The sequence below is a fragment of the Budorcas taxicolor genome, chromosome 20, assembly GCF_023091745.1.
Source record: "Budorcas taxicolor isolate Tak-1 chromosome 20, Takin1.1, whole genome shotgun sequence".
In the NCBI taxonomy this organism is placed as follows: domain Eukaryota; kingdom Metazoa; phylum Chordata; class Mammalia; order Artiodactyla; family Bovidae; genus Budorcas; species Budorcas taxicolor.
The window spans coordinates 6,814,604-6,828,932 of record NC_068929.1 but is presented as its reverse complement, the minus strand read 5'-3'; the positions used below and the strand labels follow the sequence as shown (position 1 = coordinate 6,828,932).

Here is a 14,329-nt window from a genome sequence, read left to right as displayed (position 1 = left end):
GCAGGACAGTGGGAAGGCACCAACCCATCCAGATGAGAACGGAAGCACCCAAAGGCTTGTCTGGATGCCTAGTTGGCTGACATCATGGACAAGGGTGCAAGTCAATAACAGGGTTGTTGGCTTTCTCCTCAAAGTGGATGCCACTTTGCAGGAGACAATGCTCTGAGGTTTCCACAGACCTGGGTTCAAATTCTGCTCCTCTCACTAGCTGCATAACCTCAGGGGAGGGCTTCACCCTCCCAAGGGCTTCACTTCCCAACCTGCAAAATGAAGATACTGCTAGCTCTCAGCTGTGCAAATTAAAATAAGCATGCATAAGCAAAGGGCTTCCCTGGTGGTTCAGTGGTAAAGAATTCGCCTGCTAATGCAGGAGACTCAGGTTCTAGCCCTGGGTTGGGAAGTTCCCCTGGAGAGGGAAATGGCAATCTACTCCAGTATTCTTGCCCGGAAAGTTCCATGGATAGAGTAGGCTGGAGGTCTACAGTCCATGGGGTCACAAAGAGTTGGACCTGACTTAGTGACCAAGCACGCACACGTGTGTAAGCAAATGGCACATAATAAATACTCAGTGAATATGCATTCTTTTCCCAGCTCCCTGTCAATTCCCTGTCCCCATAGCTTTTGAGCTTATAGCAGTGGAGACTCTCAAAAGTCTTGTTCTCGGCTGGGGCCGAAGACTAGTGTTGCCTCTAGAAACATCTTGAGAAAGAAGGGGCCCGTGTTCCTCTCATACTTTGCAGAAAACTTGGTATCTTTTGAGTTAGATCTGGCATTCTATATCCATGTTCCAAATTCCTCTTCCCTGTTGTGAACGCTCTATTCCCAAACTTCTCCTAGAGGCAGAGCCTCTGACCTCCAGCCTGTGCTCCTCGAGCCCCAGCAGCTCCTGAGAATCACCTCACTCTGGCCTCCCACAAAAGGCGCAGCCACGGACGTCCTCTCCTAAAAAACCGAGCCTGAAGCTGTTAAGATCTCTTCTGTTAGAACTTTTTAACGGTGTCATAAATCTTTTATTAACATTCAGTATTATACTAATTAAAACTGTTCTCTGTATGTATTATTAATTTCCCTAGCACTTCTTGCTGGGGTGACGTTTTTAGCCAGCTAAGCAGAATGTAGCACAGTAAAAAAGAAGAAACTCATTTCCAGACAATTAGCCTTGCAGAAAAATAAGTTGGTTAATGGAAGGCATGATGATTACAAATTTTACCTAAATAAACAGGGTATCTTAATGGTAACTCTTCAAGCTAAGTAAACAGATTGGGGTGATAATGTCCTAAGCAATACTTAAATGTAACTGTTTAATAAATTGGTAAATTACTCATTTCATCTTAGAACAAAATGGTAATACTGTAGTAATAACCTAGTATATATTCCGTAAATATGAAGCATTATCACTTTAGCTCTGTAGAAATCACCACAGTGATATGTCAGCATTGATCTAAAACTGCAGCATTTTATCTCAAGTTTATTACCCATTTTTGAGAATCGCTGAGATTTTCAGAGCATAATGGCAATAAAAGAAGAATTTAAAAAGCGCTTTAATGTGCATAAGTTAATCAGAGGTATCCTCCGGGGAAAAAGGAAATTTGGTAAAACATGAATTATAAGCATCATTTAAACTTACTTTGGACACTAGAGATAATAAATGGCACCATAATTTAGAAATAGCTTTTAACATCAATGACGGTAAGTACCACTTTACTGTTCATAAGAATTGCAGAGCAATGGTGCTGAGGCCAATTTTATTAGCCATTTTTTTCTTTATAAAAGCAATCCAGCCCTTTCCACAACTGAGGAGACAGGAACAAGAGTTACGTGCTAATATGCAAAATGCATTTAAGTTTTTGAAATAGAGAATAATAAATTGTGCCAAAAGATAGAGTCTGGAGACAAATGAACGATCATTTAAAAAGAATAAGGCGCTCTCAGACTTTACATATTTGGGGAAACTTGATAAAAAAAAAAGAAGCCAACAAATCGTTCATACATTTTCTCATTTGCCAGAGCACGCGGGTGTGCTTTCAGATCCGAGAGAGGAAGCCATAAATCCCTGCGATTGGAAGATGCTGCAACAGAAATACGTTTTTGTAAATTGTCGCCATTGACAAATCATTTATAAACTATACAGAGCGCAGGTTCAATCTGCTCTTCAGGGTGTCCAAGCAACCTGCCTACAGAGAAGCCTCAGACTCTGACCTCTACTCACCGAGCACAGCCCGACAGGCAGGGCGGCTGGCAGCTGCCCTGCTCAAGCGGAGCAGCCCAAGCTGTAGGTAGGACCATCGCCAGGACTCACTGAGCCACCTACTAAGCACCCAGCGGGCTGAGCATCACGGGCCCCTGCAGAAGGTTGTCTGGTGCCGCGCATGGCCAGGCTGGCAAAACCTGGCTTCCGTGGAGGAAACAAATCCAAGACGTCATCCCCCACTCTGCCCTTCAGGATTCAGTAACTCCAGGTTCAAGGTCTTTTGCTTTTCATCTGATGGATTTGAGGCCAAACCAGACAATCTACCTTACTTCATCTTAATGTCTTAGATGCAGCTGAGTAACACAGAGGGCCACCCTCTTTTATTTTTGAACGTGAATGTATAATAGGCGTGAGGTCTTCATCAAAAGCGCTGCCTCTGCTGGTGGGTGGGGACAGACTCACCCAGCCCAGAGGGAGGCAAGGGGAGAAGATGTCTCCTGGGCTCTCCAGAGGAGGAAGGCGAGGCTTCTTCCCGTGTGCTTGCCGGCAGGCCTTCGGACCATCTCAACCCTGGTTTTCTCGTTGTGTTAATCTTACCTCCAGTCCCTAAGTATCACTGATATTCCCTGCCTCAGAAAGACCAGGAGCGATCGATGTTGCCTGCCCTACTTGTGGGCAGGTCACATTCTGTGTGAGAACTCACCTCTCATAACCTGAATGTCCCACCACCATAGAGCAGCCCCCCAGCCCCACCCTGGCTGAAGAGCTCAGCACTGGAGACAGATGGGAGCACCTGGGGCCGGGCAGATTGAGAACTGTTGCCTTCAGGCAGCTATGCCATGTTTGGCGAATATCCTTTAAAGTGGCCAAGGCTTAGTGTTTTCATCTGTAAAATGGGTTTCAAAACTGTTTTATAAGGTGGAGAGGACTGAGTGAGAAAGTATACATAGTGTCTCAAGTACAGTGTTCAGCTCCTATCAGGTTTTCCCCTCTCTGGAGCCAGAAACCCAGATTCCAATGCATACTGTGTTGCTATGATATTTAACATCCCGAAACCTCAAATTTCTCATCGTCAAAATGAGATCTACTTCCTAGGATTGTTTTAAGGGTTAAATGCAATCACTTGAGTAAAATGCCTGGTCCACGCTCACTGTCTAGCCCACAGCAGCTGTTCTAGGAACACTACTTACTATTATTTTTACTTAATAAACAGATACTTAGCAGTTGCAGTGTGCAACCAAGGTAAATGGAAGCCCTAGAAGGCAGCAGAGCATCTGGCTCCTTTGACTTAGAAAAATCTAGATTTTCCACAACCAGTCAACAACCAGTTCTAGAAGATTCTGTACTGGGGAGACTTTGCAGATTGAGGTAAGTCAGGACTCTGAACTCTGACATAACTGGGTTTGAATTTCTGCTCCACCATTTAATGTCGGACCATGAGCAACTTACTCACATTCTCTGGGTTTGCTTCCTACTCTCTCTGAGGAGAACAAGAACAATCTATCTTGTGAAAATTAATCTACCACTAATAACAACAGTACACGTATCACGTGCTTATCTTGCGTCAGGCTCCTGGTGAAGTGCACGGTGAGTTGTGTCATTAAATCCTTCAACAATCCTGTAGGAAGATCTATCCCTACTGAGTACAAAAGGGGACACAAAGGCTCAGAGAGGCAAAGTGGCCTTTCCAAGGTTACATAGGTGGGGGGTGGTGCAGCTGGATTTTAACCCAGGCCTCTTTACACTCCATGCATGCTGTGGGCATTTTGGCAAGGAGGCAAGCAGCATTTAGGTACTGTTTTCCTTCCCTGAGCTGAAAATACTCAGGGTCCAGCGGCTGAGGGCTACACTATGGCTCATCAGTACCCACAGGGGCTCACTAACCTACTCGTTAGCTTGGGCTGGGAGAGAGGGCAGTAGAAGACCCCTAAATCCATTAGATATAAGAACACAAGACCGAGCGCCTGCTGACACCTTCAGGAGGCTCAGAAGAGGGGTAACAGGGGATGGCAGCGGCAGCAGCACCGAGAGCAATGCCGCGGTAAATACAACCCAGGCTGTTCTGGCTCGTGTGTGAGGAGGTTAGAGAATGACGACCTCCAGAGTATTCAGCAGACATGCAAAGACATTGACTTTAAGAATAAGGCAGCTTGAGGAGCCGCAGTGGGTAAAAACCCACGAGGGAGTCAGTGCCCTTGGGTTGATGTCCTGGTCTTCCAAGTTAGATGGCCTTAGGGACGTTGTGTCACTTCTCAGAGCCTCAGTTTCCTCATCTGTAAGACAGGGGGGAATGCAATGGTACCTGTCTCGGAGCTGTTGGGAGGGTTACGTAGACTGTGCAGATGCTCTCAACACCCGGTGCCCAGAGCTGTGCTCCAGACCCCCTAGGAGCTGGGGGCTGGGGGTCCAGCCCCATCCCTGCTCATGAGGCTCCTCCAGTAAACGAACTGGAAACTGTAGATGCTAATAAGCAGGACACCCTCCCAGGGCCTCTCCCTCTGGCTTCTCGGGGTTGGGTTCCCCTCCGCTCCCCTCGCTCCCCTCCTCCACGGTCCCACTACTTCTGAAGAACAAAAGTGTCCCAGCTGTGGCGGCCCAGACAGCAGATGCGTGCGCGCGCTGTTTAGCTTGCAGGCTATTCACCGGCGCCCCTCTGCGCCCAGCACCACCTTCTCTAGCCCCAGGGTCTCGGCAGGCCTCGCCCACTGGTGCCCCAGAGGGCAGGCCTTCCTGAGAGAGCCAGTCTTTCCCTTCAGCACCACTCAGCACCTCCTCCAGCCGGCTAAGTCTCCCCGGGGCAGTCTATGCAAGCGGGCGGGAGTGGACTTTTCCTGGATGAGGGAAGAAGCAGGCAAAGGGTGTGCTGCCAAGCCAGGTTGCAGGCCTTAGAGTGTTTCAGCGCATCCCAGATAAATCCATCCGTCAATAGGGCTTGATAGCAAAGCCAGGACATTCCAGGTAGCCGACCAGCACACGAGCTGTGAAGGGCCTGCAGGCTTTTAAAGCCAATTTAAGACTCTGCTCCATTTAAAGATTTGGTTTCTTTGAAATTGGGTGAGTCTGGGTCAGCACAAATCTCTCTAATGACCCCGAGGTCGGTGGAGCTTTTCTAGTCTGCACTCTGTGGTCAGGTGGGGACACAGCCCGGCTTGGACCCGACAGCCAGCCGAGCCAGCAGACCCTGAGTTTGAGTCGAGCCCTTTTAAGGCACGGTTTGAACCTCAGCAGGTCAGCTGCCTTTTCTGCTCCTCAACTTTGTCATTTAGAATGGGAACATGAGATTGTTCAGAGGATTCAGTGGGACGGGGGACCGTGTGAAAGCCTCTGAACAAATATTCAGTTTGAATATGGGTTTTCTCTCCCCTGCCCCTTATCTCCTCTCCACACCAGCTGGGAGCGTATTAAAAGGGTTTGAAAAGCAACTCATTAACTGGCAACCAGTCTGACGCTTCTAAGAACGACTTTGTCCAATCATTTCAACCACGGATCTCAGGGCAACACCAATATACTGCAGCCTCTGACCAGATCAACCCAGACCCAGTTTACCAGATGACTTCTCCAGGGTCTCTCCACCTCCGTGAGAGCAGGAGAACTGACTTTAGTGGGGGACACTGCCCTGTTCCTGCCCTTTCCTCCCAAAGAGCAACACCTCTGATTGAGCCTCTATGCAATTAGGCATTTAATTAGATTTCTCGTCCGTAAGTACATTTTTAAATGCTTCTATTCTCACAATAAATTAAAGATCAGCTGTACCGTAAGCCATAATTTATTTTTCACTTTCCCTGGAAGACTCCTTAATGACTATGTAGCCCTAATTGTATAGATGCAGAAACCAAAGCCACTCTCGCAGGGCCACACAGCAAGGGAGTGACAAAACTGAGCAGAGAACTCCCTGCCACCGCAGGCCGGTGGCGCGAGGGAAGGCACGGACCACTGTGGCGATTCCGGGAGGATTTTGCGAGCGTCTGAACCACGAAAGTGCGCGACCGGTCTAGGCTTCGCTGAGACGAGACGCTCACAACCTAGCAGGTGCTTGGAAGCCTAGGGAGTCTCGCCGCCGCCGCAAGCCCGGAGATTCCGTAAAAGGGAGATCGCCTTCGGCGCTGAGAAACCCTCGCACCCCAGAAAGCGGGCGCATGCACCACGCCGGCCTTTCCCCGGCCTTGTTCAGTTTGCTTTCCAGTTGCGCTGAGGCTGAGACTGGGTTTTGGCGAAGGTCCCCTTCAGCGCTCTGGAAACCTAGGCTCCGCCCGTGGCTCCTTACCCCGGAGGTCTCGACGGACAGTCCGAGGACACGCTCCTCACCTGGGGCGCCCAGCCGGACGGCGAACAGGAGCGCATCGCTTGCTGCAGCGCGGGCCCGGCCGCTGACACGGCGCAGCTGGTGGCCGGATCTTCCTGGGCCAGGCCGCGCGGCCTTAGGCCGCGAGTCCGACAGAAGGGCCGCAAGGCCCCAACTGCTGGACGAACTGCTGAGGCTGGCGGGCTCGGCTGCCCCGCCCAAGGGTGCAGTGTGGCCTCCGAATGAGCTGGAGCAGCGGCTCCTCTTTCCGCTCCCGCACCGACGGCAAACGCGGGGAAACTCTCAAGCCTGGGAAGCGATAGGCGTTGGCGATCTTGGAACCCCAGAGCCCGAGTCCACCACCCAAGCTGGAGCAGGAAGGCCCTTCCGCCTCACTCTGACCACCAGCCTGGCGTCAGATGGCTGCAGGTGTCCCCTAGCCTCCTCCCTAGCCTCCCCTAGACAAAGTCCCCCTTTTCTCCCAAGCATTAGAGCGCTTTGCTGGGGCGGTGGGGGTGGTGGTGTTAAAGCTGGTCCACTGGTGATGCGCGATTCAGAATTTCTGAATTTTCAACTGCAAAATGAAGAGGGGCATTCAAACCTTGCAGAGACTTGGCGCGGGTCATCGTAAACCGCACGCTGCGTGCAAAGCTCGCGTTCCACGGCCGGTTTGTATGGGAACTGCTAAAGGGGAATCATTCAAGAGAGCGGCCGGTCCCCTCTCCCCCCGCCCCGAAGTTTGTCTCTCTCTCTGGCTCTGATCCTCCTGGGTGCCCCCTGCATCGCCCAACCCCGGACTCCCTAGCCGCGGAGCCTCCCAGAAAGAGCTGAGCTTCGGCCTAACTGCGAGGCCCTGGGCGGGGCGCCTCGCCCCTCTCAGGGTAGCCGGGCGCCCAACCTCCACCGGCGGAGCCCAGAAACCAGCGCTCAGGGAGAGCTCCCGTGACCAGTCCGCCTGGGTCACGAAGCTGCCTCTTGCCTCATTGTCCTGCATCTGTAAAATGGGCGCGGCTTCAGAGAATCTCCAAACGAGATTAGGGAAGGCCGCGCGGAAGGGCGAGGAGGCGAAATGTTCAGCCCTTGCCCAGAGGCCGGCTGCTTCTTGTTCTCAACTCCGTCTGGAGACTCGGCCTGCTGAGCGTCCACACTCACCTGCCTGCCTCTAGAGGCTCGGCCGTTTCCTAGGGCCGAGAAGGGGCCTGATGGGAGACGATCCAGAGAGAGGAGCCCAGGCCACTGCAGATCCTCTTTCTCCTAAATCCAGCTTCAGGGGCGCCCGCCTGATCCGGAAATCTCCACGCCCCAGCTCTGCCTCACGGCCCTCCTGGGGTGGGGACTGAGTGTGTTCCTTAACCCGGTGCTCTCGGCTCGGCTCTCATCCGGCGCAGCCACCGGACAGGGCGGCGGCCTCCAGGCTTTGCACAGCGGGAGGAGGGCGTCAGGCTCTGAACGCCCCGCCGCGGCTCAGCGATCCCCGCCGCCCGCCGAGGGCGCCCACACTGCCTTGGGTGAGCGCGGCTCGGAGAGAGTCGCCACCCGGCCCCACACAAGTGGTTTCAGACCCCCTAACTTGAAGAGACTTCTAGCAGATCGGTCTCTGGCTAGACAAGGTTTGACTGGGACAAAGCGCTTAGAGAGAGCAAACACCACGGAGTCACTGGTGGGGGAAAAACTGCCCTCTTCCCCCACCAGTGACTCCGTGGTGTTTGCTCTCTCTAAGCGCTTCTCCCCACCGAGGGTCGCAGCGTGACTAGGCCCCTGTCCCTGGGCCTGCCTAAAAGCCTACCCTGATGGGCTGCTTCTTCAGAGAACTTTTGCACAAAGTGAAGCACCAGAAGGGGAAAAAGATGTGTATGCGTCCCTGCAAAAGCCTCAAGAATAGAGGGTCACCCTAACAAAACAACAAAAATCATTTAGAAGAAACAAAAACCATTTAGCCTTGTTATGGAGGAATAGAATAAAAGAGAGAAAATAGAAAGCGACCCCAGTGCCGAGGGAGGAGCTGCTGGGTCAGTGAAGGCAAAGAGAGTCACTCTGGTTTTTAGATATTCAAGTTACCAACCGAAGAGCCAACATTTCCTATCCCGATGAGGACGTTCTCTCTGCTTTTGTAGAGGAGAAAATAGAAGCATTTCAGGAAAACACCCAAGGAAGAGACCCAAAGCTCTGAGTCACCCCAGTTCTTCTCTGGGGTGTCTTTAAATCCCCAGGGCTTGGAGGTGGAGGTGAGGGCACAAATGCTGTGAGCTCCAGCTCTTTCTTAGACTCCCTCCCCTTCCTAGAGGTCTGCCGGTGCAGCCAATTCCGCATCCCGCCTACAACGAAGACACCCGAATACAGGCGCTCGCAGGGTGGCTGGCGGCAGGCGGGGCTGCTACAGGGCCTCTGGGACCGCGCCCAGAAGGGTTAGCCTTAAGGAGCTCTTGGGAGCCCACTTGGAGGAGGGAAGGAGAGAGACAGAGATCGAGATGGAGAGAGATGGAGGCTACGAGAAGACAAGAAAGGGAAAACAATAAGGACAAAACCGGAAGAGGAAAGTAGGAGAGAGGGCGGCCTGGAGAGAGGAGTCGGAAATGGGCGGAAGAGAGAATACTGCAAAGAAATGAGAAAATAAGTGCAACAGAGAACGAAGTACATAGAGAAACAGAACGGCACAGAAAGGGATAAAAGGCATATATAGCTGCAGGCAGATTCTCTACCATCTGAGCTACCTGGGAAGCCCCGAAGACAGAGACCCCGAGTTACCAATAGAGGAAGAAACAGAACATAGTATTAGAAAGAAATGGAGAGTTTGGAAAATAAGGTTTTAAAAGACTGAAAAGGAGAATGGATTCAAGGGGGAAAAAATCAACCAGCCAGACGAAATGTTCACCGACTCTGCGAGTGTGTGTGTGTCGTTATCCTAAGGGGACACTCACTCCAGAGCTCGTGGTCCCGAAACCTCCAGCTTCTGAGCCGAGGTGAAGCCGGGGGGCTGGGCCACGCCGCTTCCGCACCTGGTCTTGGGGTCCCGGGCCTTCCGGGCGCCCCGCCCCCTCCTGTCTGGTGACGACACCTGGGCCGCAGTGAAGTCACGTGACATCACGCTCCACCCGCGGCCCCACGCGACGCAGAAGGGCGAGGGTGTCCCGGGGCTGCGCGCTACACTCGCGCCCCAGACGCCGAGTCTGGAGAACCGGGAAGCGCGCCTGCTCTGCGCTCACAGCCCGCGCACACTGCGCGCAGGCCTCCCGGAGCGAGTTGGAGCGGCCCGCCCCGGCCTCTCTGGGGCCTCGCTGGAGGAAGACAGGGGCCTGTGGCTGTGGGCGGAGGGTGAAGGGAGCGAGTTTCGCGTCCCGGGAAGTTCGAGGTCACGGTGCCGCCCGCCCCCGGGGTGGCTTAGACTAGGGGCAGCCTAAGTACCCTCCCAGGCGGGCCCTTTCACGCCCCCCTCCCCTGCCTGGCGCTGCTCTGCGACCTCTGAGCCTAGGGTGCCCTTCCCGCGTCCACCCATCCCGCCGGCACCCGGGCTGCGGGCGGCCGGCGCGCACTGACCTGCACCGCGGATCGTCCGCGGGGCCCCCGGCCAGGCTTCGAGCTGCGGCGGGTGCCGACGAGGCTCGGAGACGTGGGCGCGCGCCCGCACGCCGCCGCTCGGCCTCTACTGCCGCAGGGGTGGGGCGCAGGGTCGGGGGTCGCCGAGCGTTATTGGAAACGAAAACGAAATAAAAGCGGCGTTAAGTGAAATAGCTAACTTTTTATTAAATAAAACGACTTAAATAAACGGAACGGAAAAGGAGAAGGGTGGACCCAGCCTCCACTCAGGGTGCCCCAGCCCCTGGCGCTTCCCCCAGCCGCCTGGTCGGCCGCCCCTCCTCCAGTGGCCCCCGCGGGGGAAGCAGGTGGCCGGTTTCTAAAGAAAAAAGCCAAAACTTTTATTATGTACACGTTTGGGCAAAAGTACAAAGTATAATACAGGCGCCCGGCCCGGGGGAGGGGGGCTGCGGGCGAGGGGCGGAGAAACGTAAGGCGCTTTCTTTGTCAGGCCCCGGCCTGGGGCGGGACTGGGCGCGGGGCGGGGGCTCGGATTGTCCAGCCGCGCGGAGCCCGGGCCCAGCCCCCTCCGCAGACGGCGGGGATGCGGCCGCGCCCCGGGGCCTACTTGAGCTTGGCGGGCCCTTCCCCTCTCGGCCACGACTCCCCCCAACCCCCAGCCCGGCTGGGGGCCCGCGGCGCCCCGCCGGGTCGGGGCGGAGATGCTCGGCGACGGTGCGCGCTGGTGGTTCACACCAGAGAGGTGACTGCCGGGACCTTGGAGCTATCCTCCTCCCAGGGCTGCAGATTCTGCAGAGCAAAGAGCGACGAGTTGTGCAGACAGAGCGGGTCGGGCTGGATAGAGTCGTTGAGGCTCTTTTGGAAGGCGTCGTGTTGCAGCTGCAGCATGAGCCGGCTCGCCTGCTGCCGCTCCGCCTCCCGCTCCTCCGCCGTCTGCCGCCTGCACCGGGGGAGGGAGAGGGACAGCACCGTCAGGCGCCCGGCACCGCGGGGCCGCCGGCGGGGCCCTAACCCGCCCTGGAGCCGAGGCCAGCCGTGAGCCTCGAGGCGCGGAGTCCGTCCGCCTCCCGGCCGGCGCTGTGCGCCAGGCACCCGCGGGTTCGCGGAGTGGGTTGGGATCGCTTGTTTTTGTTATGCGCCGGGAGATCGCCGGGAGGGGACTCCGCCGGCCTCCCACTTGCACACCCGGGTATTGTGGCTTCGCCAACAACAAAGATTGTTTCTTTGCGGGGTAACAAGGAAAGGGCGTGTATGGAACTGACTAGGCCCTGCAGGCAGCCAGGTCACTGGGGTCCGCGGGTGGGCAGGCTGGCTCTGCACCTCGCGGGGTCCCCGGGCTGGGTCAGCCTCATCCACTTCTCCCAAGTTGTCTCAAACCCTGCTTGCAGGAGGCGATCGCTTCGCAGTTCGCGGGTTAGATGGAAACAGGGATCGGATTAAGACAGGGCTGAAGTCGGGATGGGGAACTAGAGGCGGAACCTGGAGCTCTGCGCGGATTGTTGGGAATCCGAGAGAACAGGGGGCAAGCCAGACGGTTTAGGGGAGCGCGACAGACCCGTGTAGCGTGGGGGTGTTGGCGGGGCGGGGGTGGGCAGGTGAGAGGGAACCAAGCAGTGCAGGAGATGGAATAAAACAACGAGAGAGTGGAGAGGCTCAGGAAAGCGACACAGGGATGGGAATGGAGAAGTCCAGGAGGCGCGGGAGTGAGGACAGGCGGACGCGAGGGCGAGCTGGGAGATAAAACCTGGGAAGAAGGGAGAGGCGCAGCCCTAGGAGAGCGGTAGTGGGTTGCACAGGGTGGGGGGGACGCGAGGCTGCGGCACGAGGCGGGCAAAGGGCCGGTGCAAGGTGGGCCGGGCCGGGCCTCTCTCACCGCCACTTGGTCCTCCGGTTTTGGAACCAGGTCTTGACCTGCGCGTCCGTCATTTTGAGGGACTTGGCGAGCGCCGCCCTCTCGGCCGAAGCCAGGTACTTCTGGCGGTGGAAGCGCTTTTCCAGCTCGCAAATCTGCACCCGAGAAAAGGACGTGCGCGGCTTCTTACGCTTGGGCGGCGTCCTGTTCTGGTAAGGGTGGCCGATGCGCCGGGTCACGGTGAAGGGCGTGAGCGCCGCCGCCGCTGCGGAGACACACGAGGCCCCCTGAAGCCCAGCCCAGCTTGACTGCCTTTTCAGGCCCCATGCGGACCCCGTGCCGCCCGGTGGGGCGCAGAATATTGTGCTATTTTCGTTGGTTCCGCGCGTCCCCAGCAGCACCAAGCCGTTTGGGGGATGCCCCCCTCTTCCCCCGGGCACAGGCTTATTTTCCCCAAACTCCCTGATTTTCCTCCCATCTGTGGTTGCCCGGGGCCCTGGGTACTGAGGCCTCCACCGCACTTGGGCCTCCGAAATCTTTTCCCGGAGTGGAGCACGTAGGGCGCGGCGCCTCTGGCCCCGGGAGGGCCGAGGCCCGCCGCCTGTTTGGACACCCTGCTCACCTGTGAAACGGTCTTTTACGAAGCGGCGGCTGCTCTCCATCCAGGGGAAATTGAGGCCGCCCAGGCTGGAGACCGTGGGCACGGAGGGCATGGCAGGCAGCGCGCTAGGCAGAGGCGGCGGCACAGCCCCGGGCAGCGGCCTGTGCGCTGGCACCCGGATCACGCCGGCGGGCGCCAGGCTCAGGTTGACACTGTAAGATCCCGCGTCCTCGAAGGGCGCGCCGAGGCCGGCAAAGGAGGTGGGCAGAGACGGGTATGTGGCGCCCGGGCGGCCCCCGGGGGGCCCTCCTAGGTAGCTGGCGCCGTCGGGGCCCCGCGGGGCCGGTGCGCTGTCCTGGTCCGGGCTGTTGAGAATCTGGTCGATGCCGAAGCTGATGGGCTCGTGCGGGTGCGGGGTCTGCGCGCTGGCGGACGCCTCCATCCTGGGCGGGCGGAAGGGCTGGGCTGGGCTGGGCGGGGAGGCGGCTGGGTCCCCGTTACGGCGCGGCCATGGAGCGCCCGGCGCCTCTCGTCGCACTGAAACTTTGCCAAGAGTGCGCGGGCCCGACAGGCTCTGTGTCATCTTTCTTGAACCGAACCTGGAGTTTCCGCTGCTAATTCCTCTCCCGCCGCAGCCATTGGCTGCGATCAACAAGCCTCTCTCCTCCCATTGGTTCCTGGCTTTCAATAAAGGCCTAATTCATGGAAATAGGAGCTTAGGGACTGTTCCAAGGTGACATCATTTTAACAAACGAACAATAGGTCAAATTTATTAGCCGGGATAATGGGCGGTGGATATTAGCGCCCGAACCGCAGCCTCCCAAACCCGAAATCTAACGAAGCTGCAATTAGCAGACGTTCCCCTCTCCTCTCGGCCGGGGCTGCTTCCCTGCAGCCGACCGTGGCTGTGAGGGCGCGCTGCTGGTGAAACTGTCGTTTGCCGAGGGGCGGGGGGGGGGGGGGGGTTCGTTTTCTTCCAAATTTTCTTCATCTGAACAAAACCCAAACCATGTGAATCCTTTCTATTACAATGGAGTTGCAACCGCGGAACGAACCTGCGGGATCCTGGACACCCCACCGCCGCGGGAGCAACGAAAGGGGTGCACAGTGGGGCGCAAGCTCTGCGCTACCTGCGCACGGGTTGAGGACAGCACCGGAGCGGACCCCGTGCTCCCAAGAACCCCGACCCGCATGGGGAGAATCCGCCCCCTCCTGGGCTTCGGCCGCGGCGTCGCGGCCACTTTGGAGACACTCCCTGACACCGGCCAGAAGGACCGAGGCGCGACTCTCAGGTGCCCACGCGTGCCGGGCCGAGCTGAACGGGACCCGAGGTTGCCCGGTGAGGAGCGAGATCTGGTCCCTCGAAATTCGTTGCAGGATGGACTGGACTGTGGACCCGCGGGGGAACCTGCCCGTGGCGCGGCAGGTGTTGGGATCCTTGCGTTCCCGAGGGCCGAGGGGCGAGGGGCGAGGGGCGAGGGGCGAGGGGCGAGGGGCGAGGGGCGAGGGGCGAGGGGCGAGGGGCGAGGGGCGAGGGCAGAGGGCGAGGGCGAGGGGCGAGGGGCGAGGGGCGAGGGCAGAGGGCGAGGGCGAGGGCGAGGGCGAGGGCGAGGGCGGGGGCGGGGGGTGGGGGGGGGCGGATTCCTATTTAGAGCAAAGGGTAACGCTGGGCGCTGAGGTTACTGCCTGTTCTGCCTGCGCCCTCGTAGGTTGTGTAGGCGGGCCGAGGGACACCGACGACAGGACCACTCGAAGGGTGGCCGGCGCCCCCCAAGCCCGCCAGCCGCAGCTGTCTCCCCAGGGGATGCTTACAGATCGCTTTCACCTGCTGATTCTAAAATCGTTAGGTGCGAACTGACTGCTGCCCCC

The 14,329-nt window shown here is 57.0% G+C and overlaps 1 protein-coding gene across 1 annotated transcript; it reads right to left on the bottom strand.

Annotated features, from left to right (window-relative positions):
- Window positions 1-10,736: 10,736 nt before the first annotated feature.
- TLX3 (T cell leukemia homeobox 3) lies at window positions 10,737-13,043 on the bottom strand. The gene is made up of 3 exons (XM_052659289.1): window positions 12,482-13,043; window positions 11,881-12,124; window positions 10,737-10,947 (listed from the first exon to the last, which is right to left on the bottom strand). The coding sequence occupies exons 1-3, from the start codon at window positions 13,041-13,043 to the stop codon at window positions 10,737-10,739; spliced, it is 1,017 nt and encodes a 338-aa protein (XP_052515249.1).
- Window positions 13,044-14,329: the final 1,286 nt, after the last annotated feature.

Excerpts from the sequence above, each read along its gene's own strand:
- TLX3 (XM_052659289.1), bottom strand. The coding sequence starts at position 13,043 with ATGACACAGAGCCTGTCGGGCCCGCGCACTCTTGGCAAAGTTTCAGTG. Across the intron at positions 12,125-12,481 it reads CGTAAAAGACCGTTTCACAG|CGGCGGCGGCGCTCACGCCC; the intron begins GTGAGCAGGGTG and ends GTGTCTCCGCAG. Across the intron at positions 10,948-11,880 it reads AACCGGAGGACCAAGTGGCG|GCGGCAGACGGCGGAGGAGC; the intron begins GTGAGAGAGGCC and ends CCCCCGGTGCAG.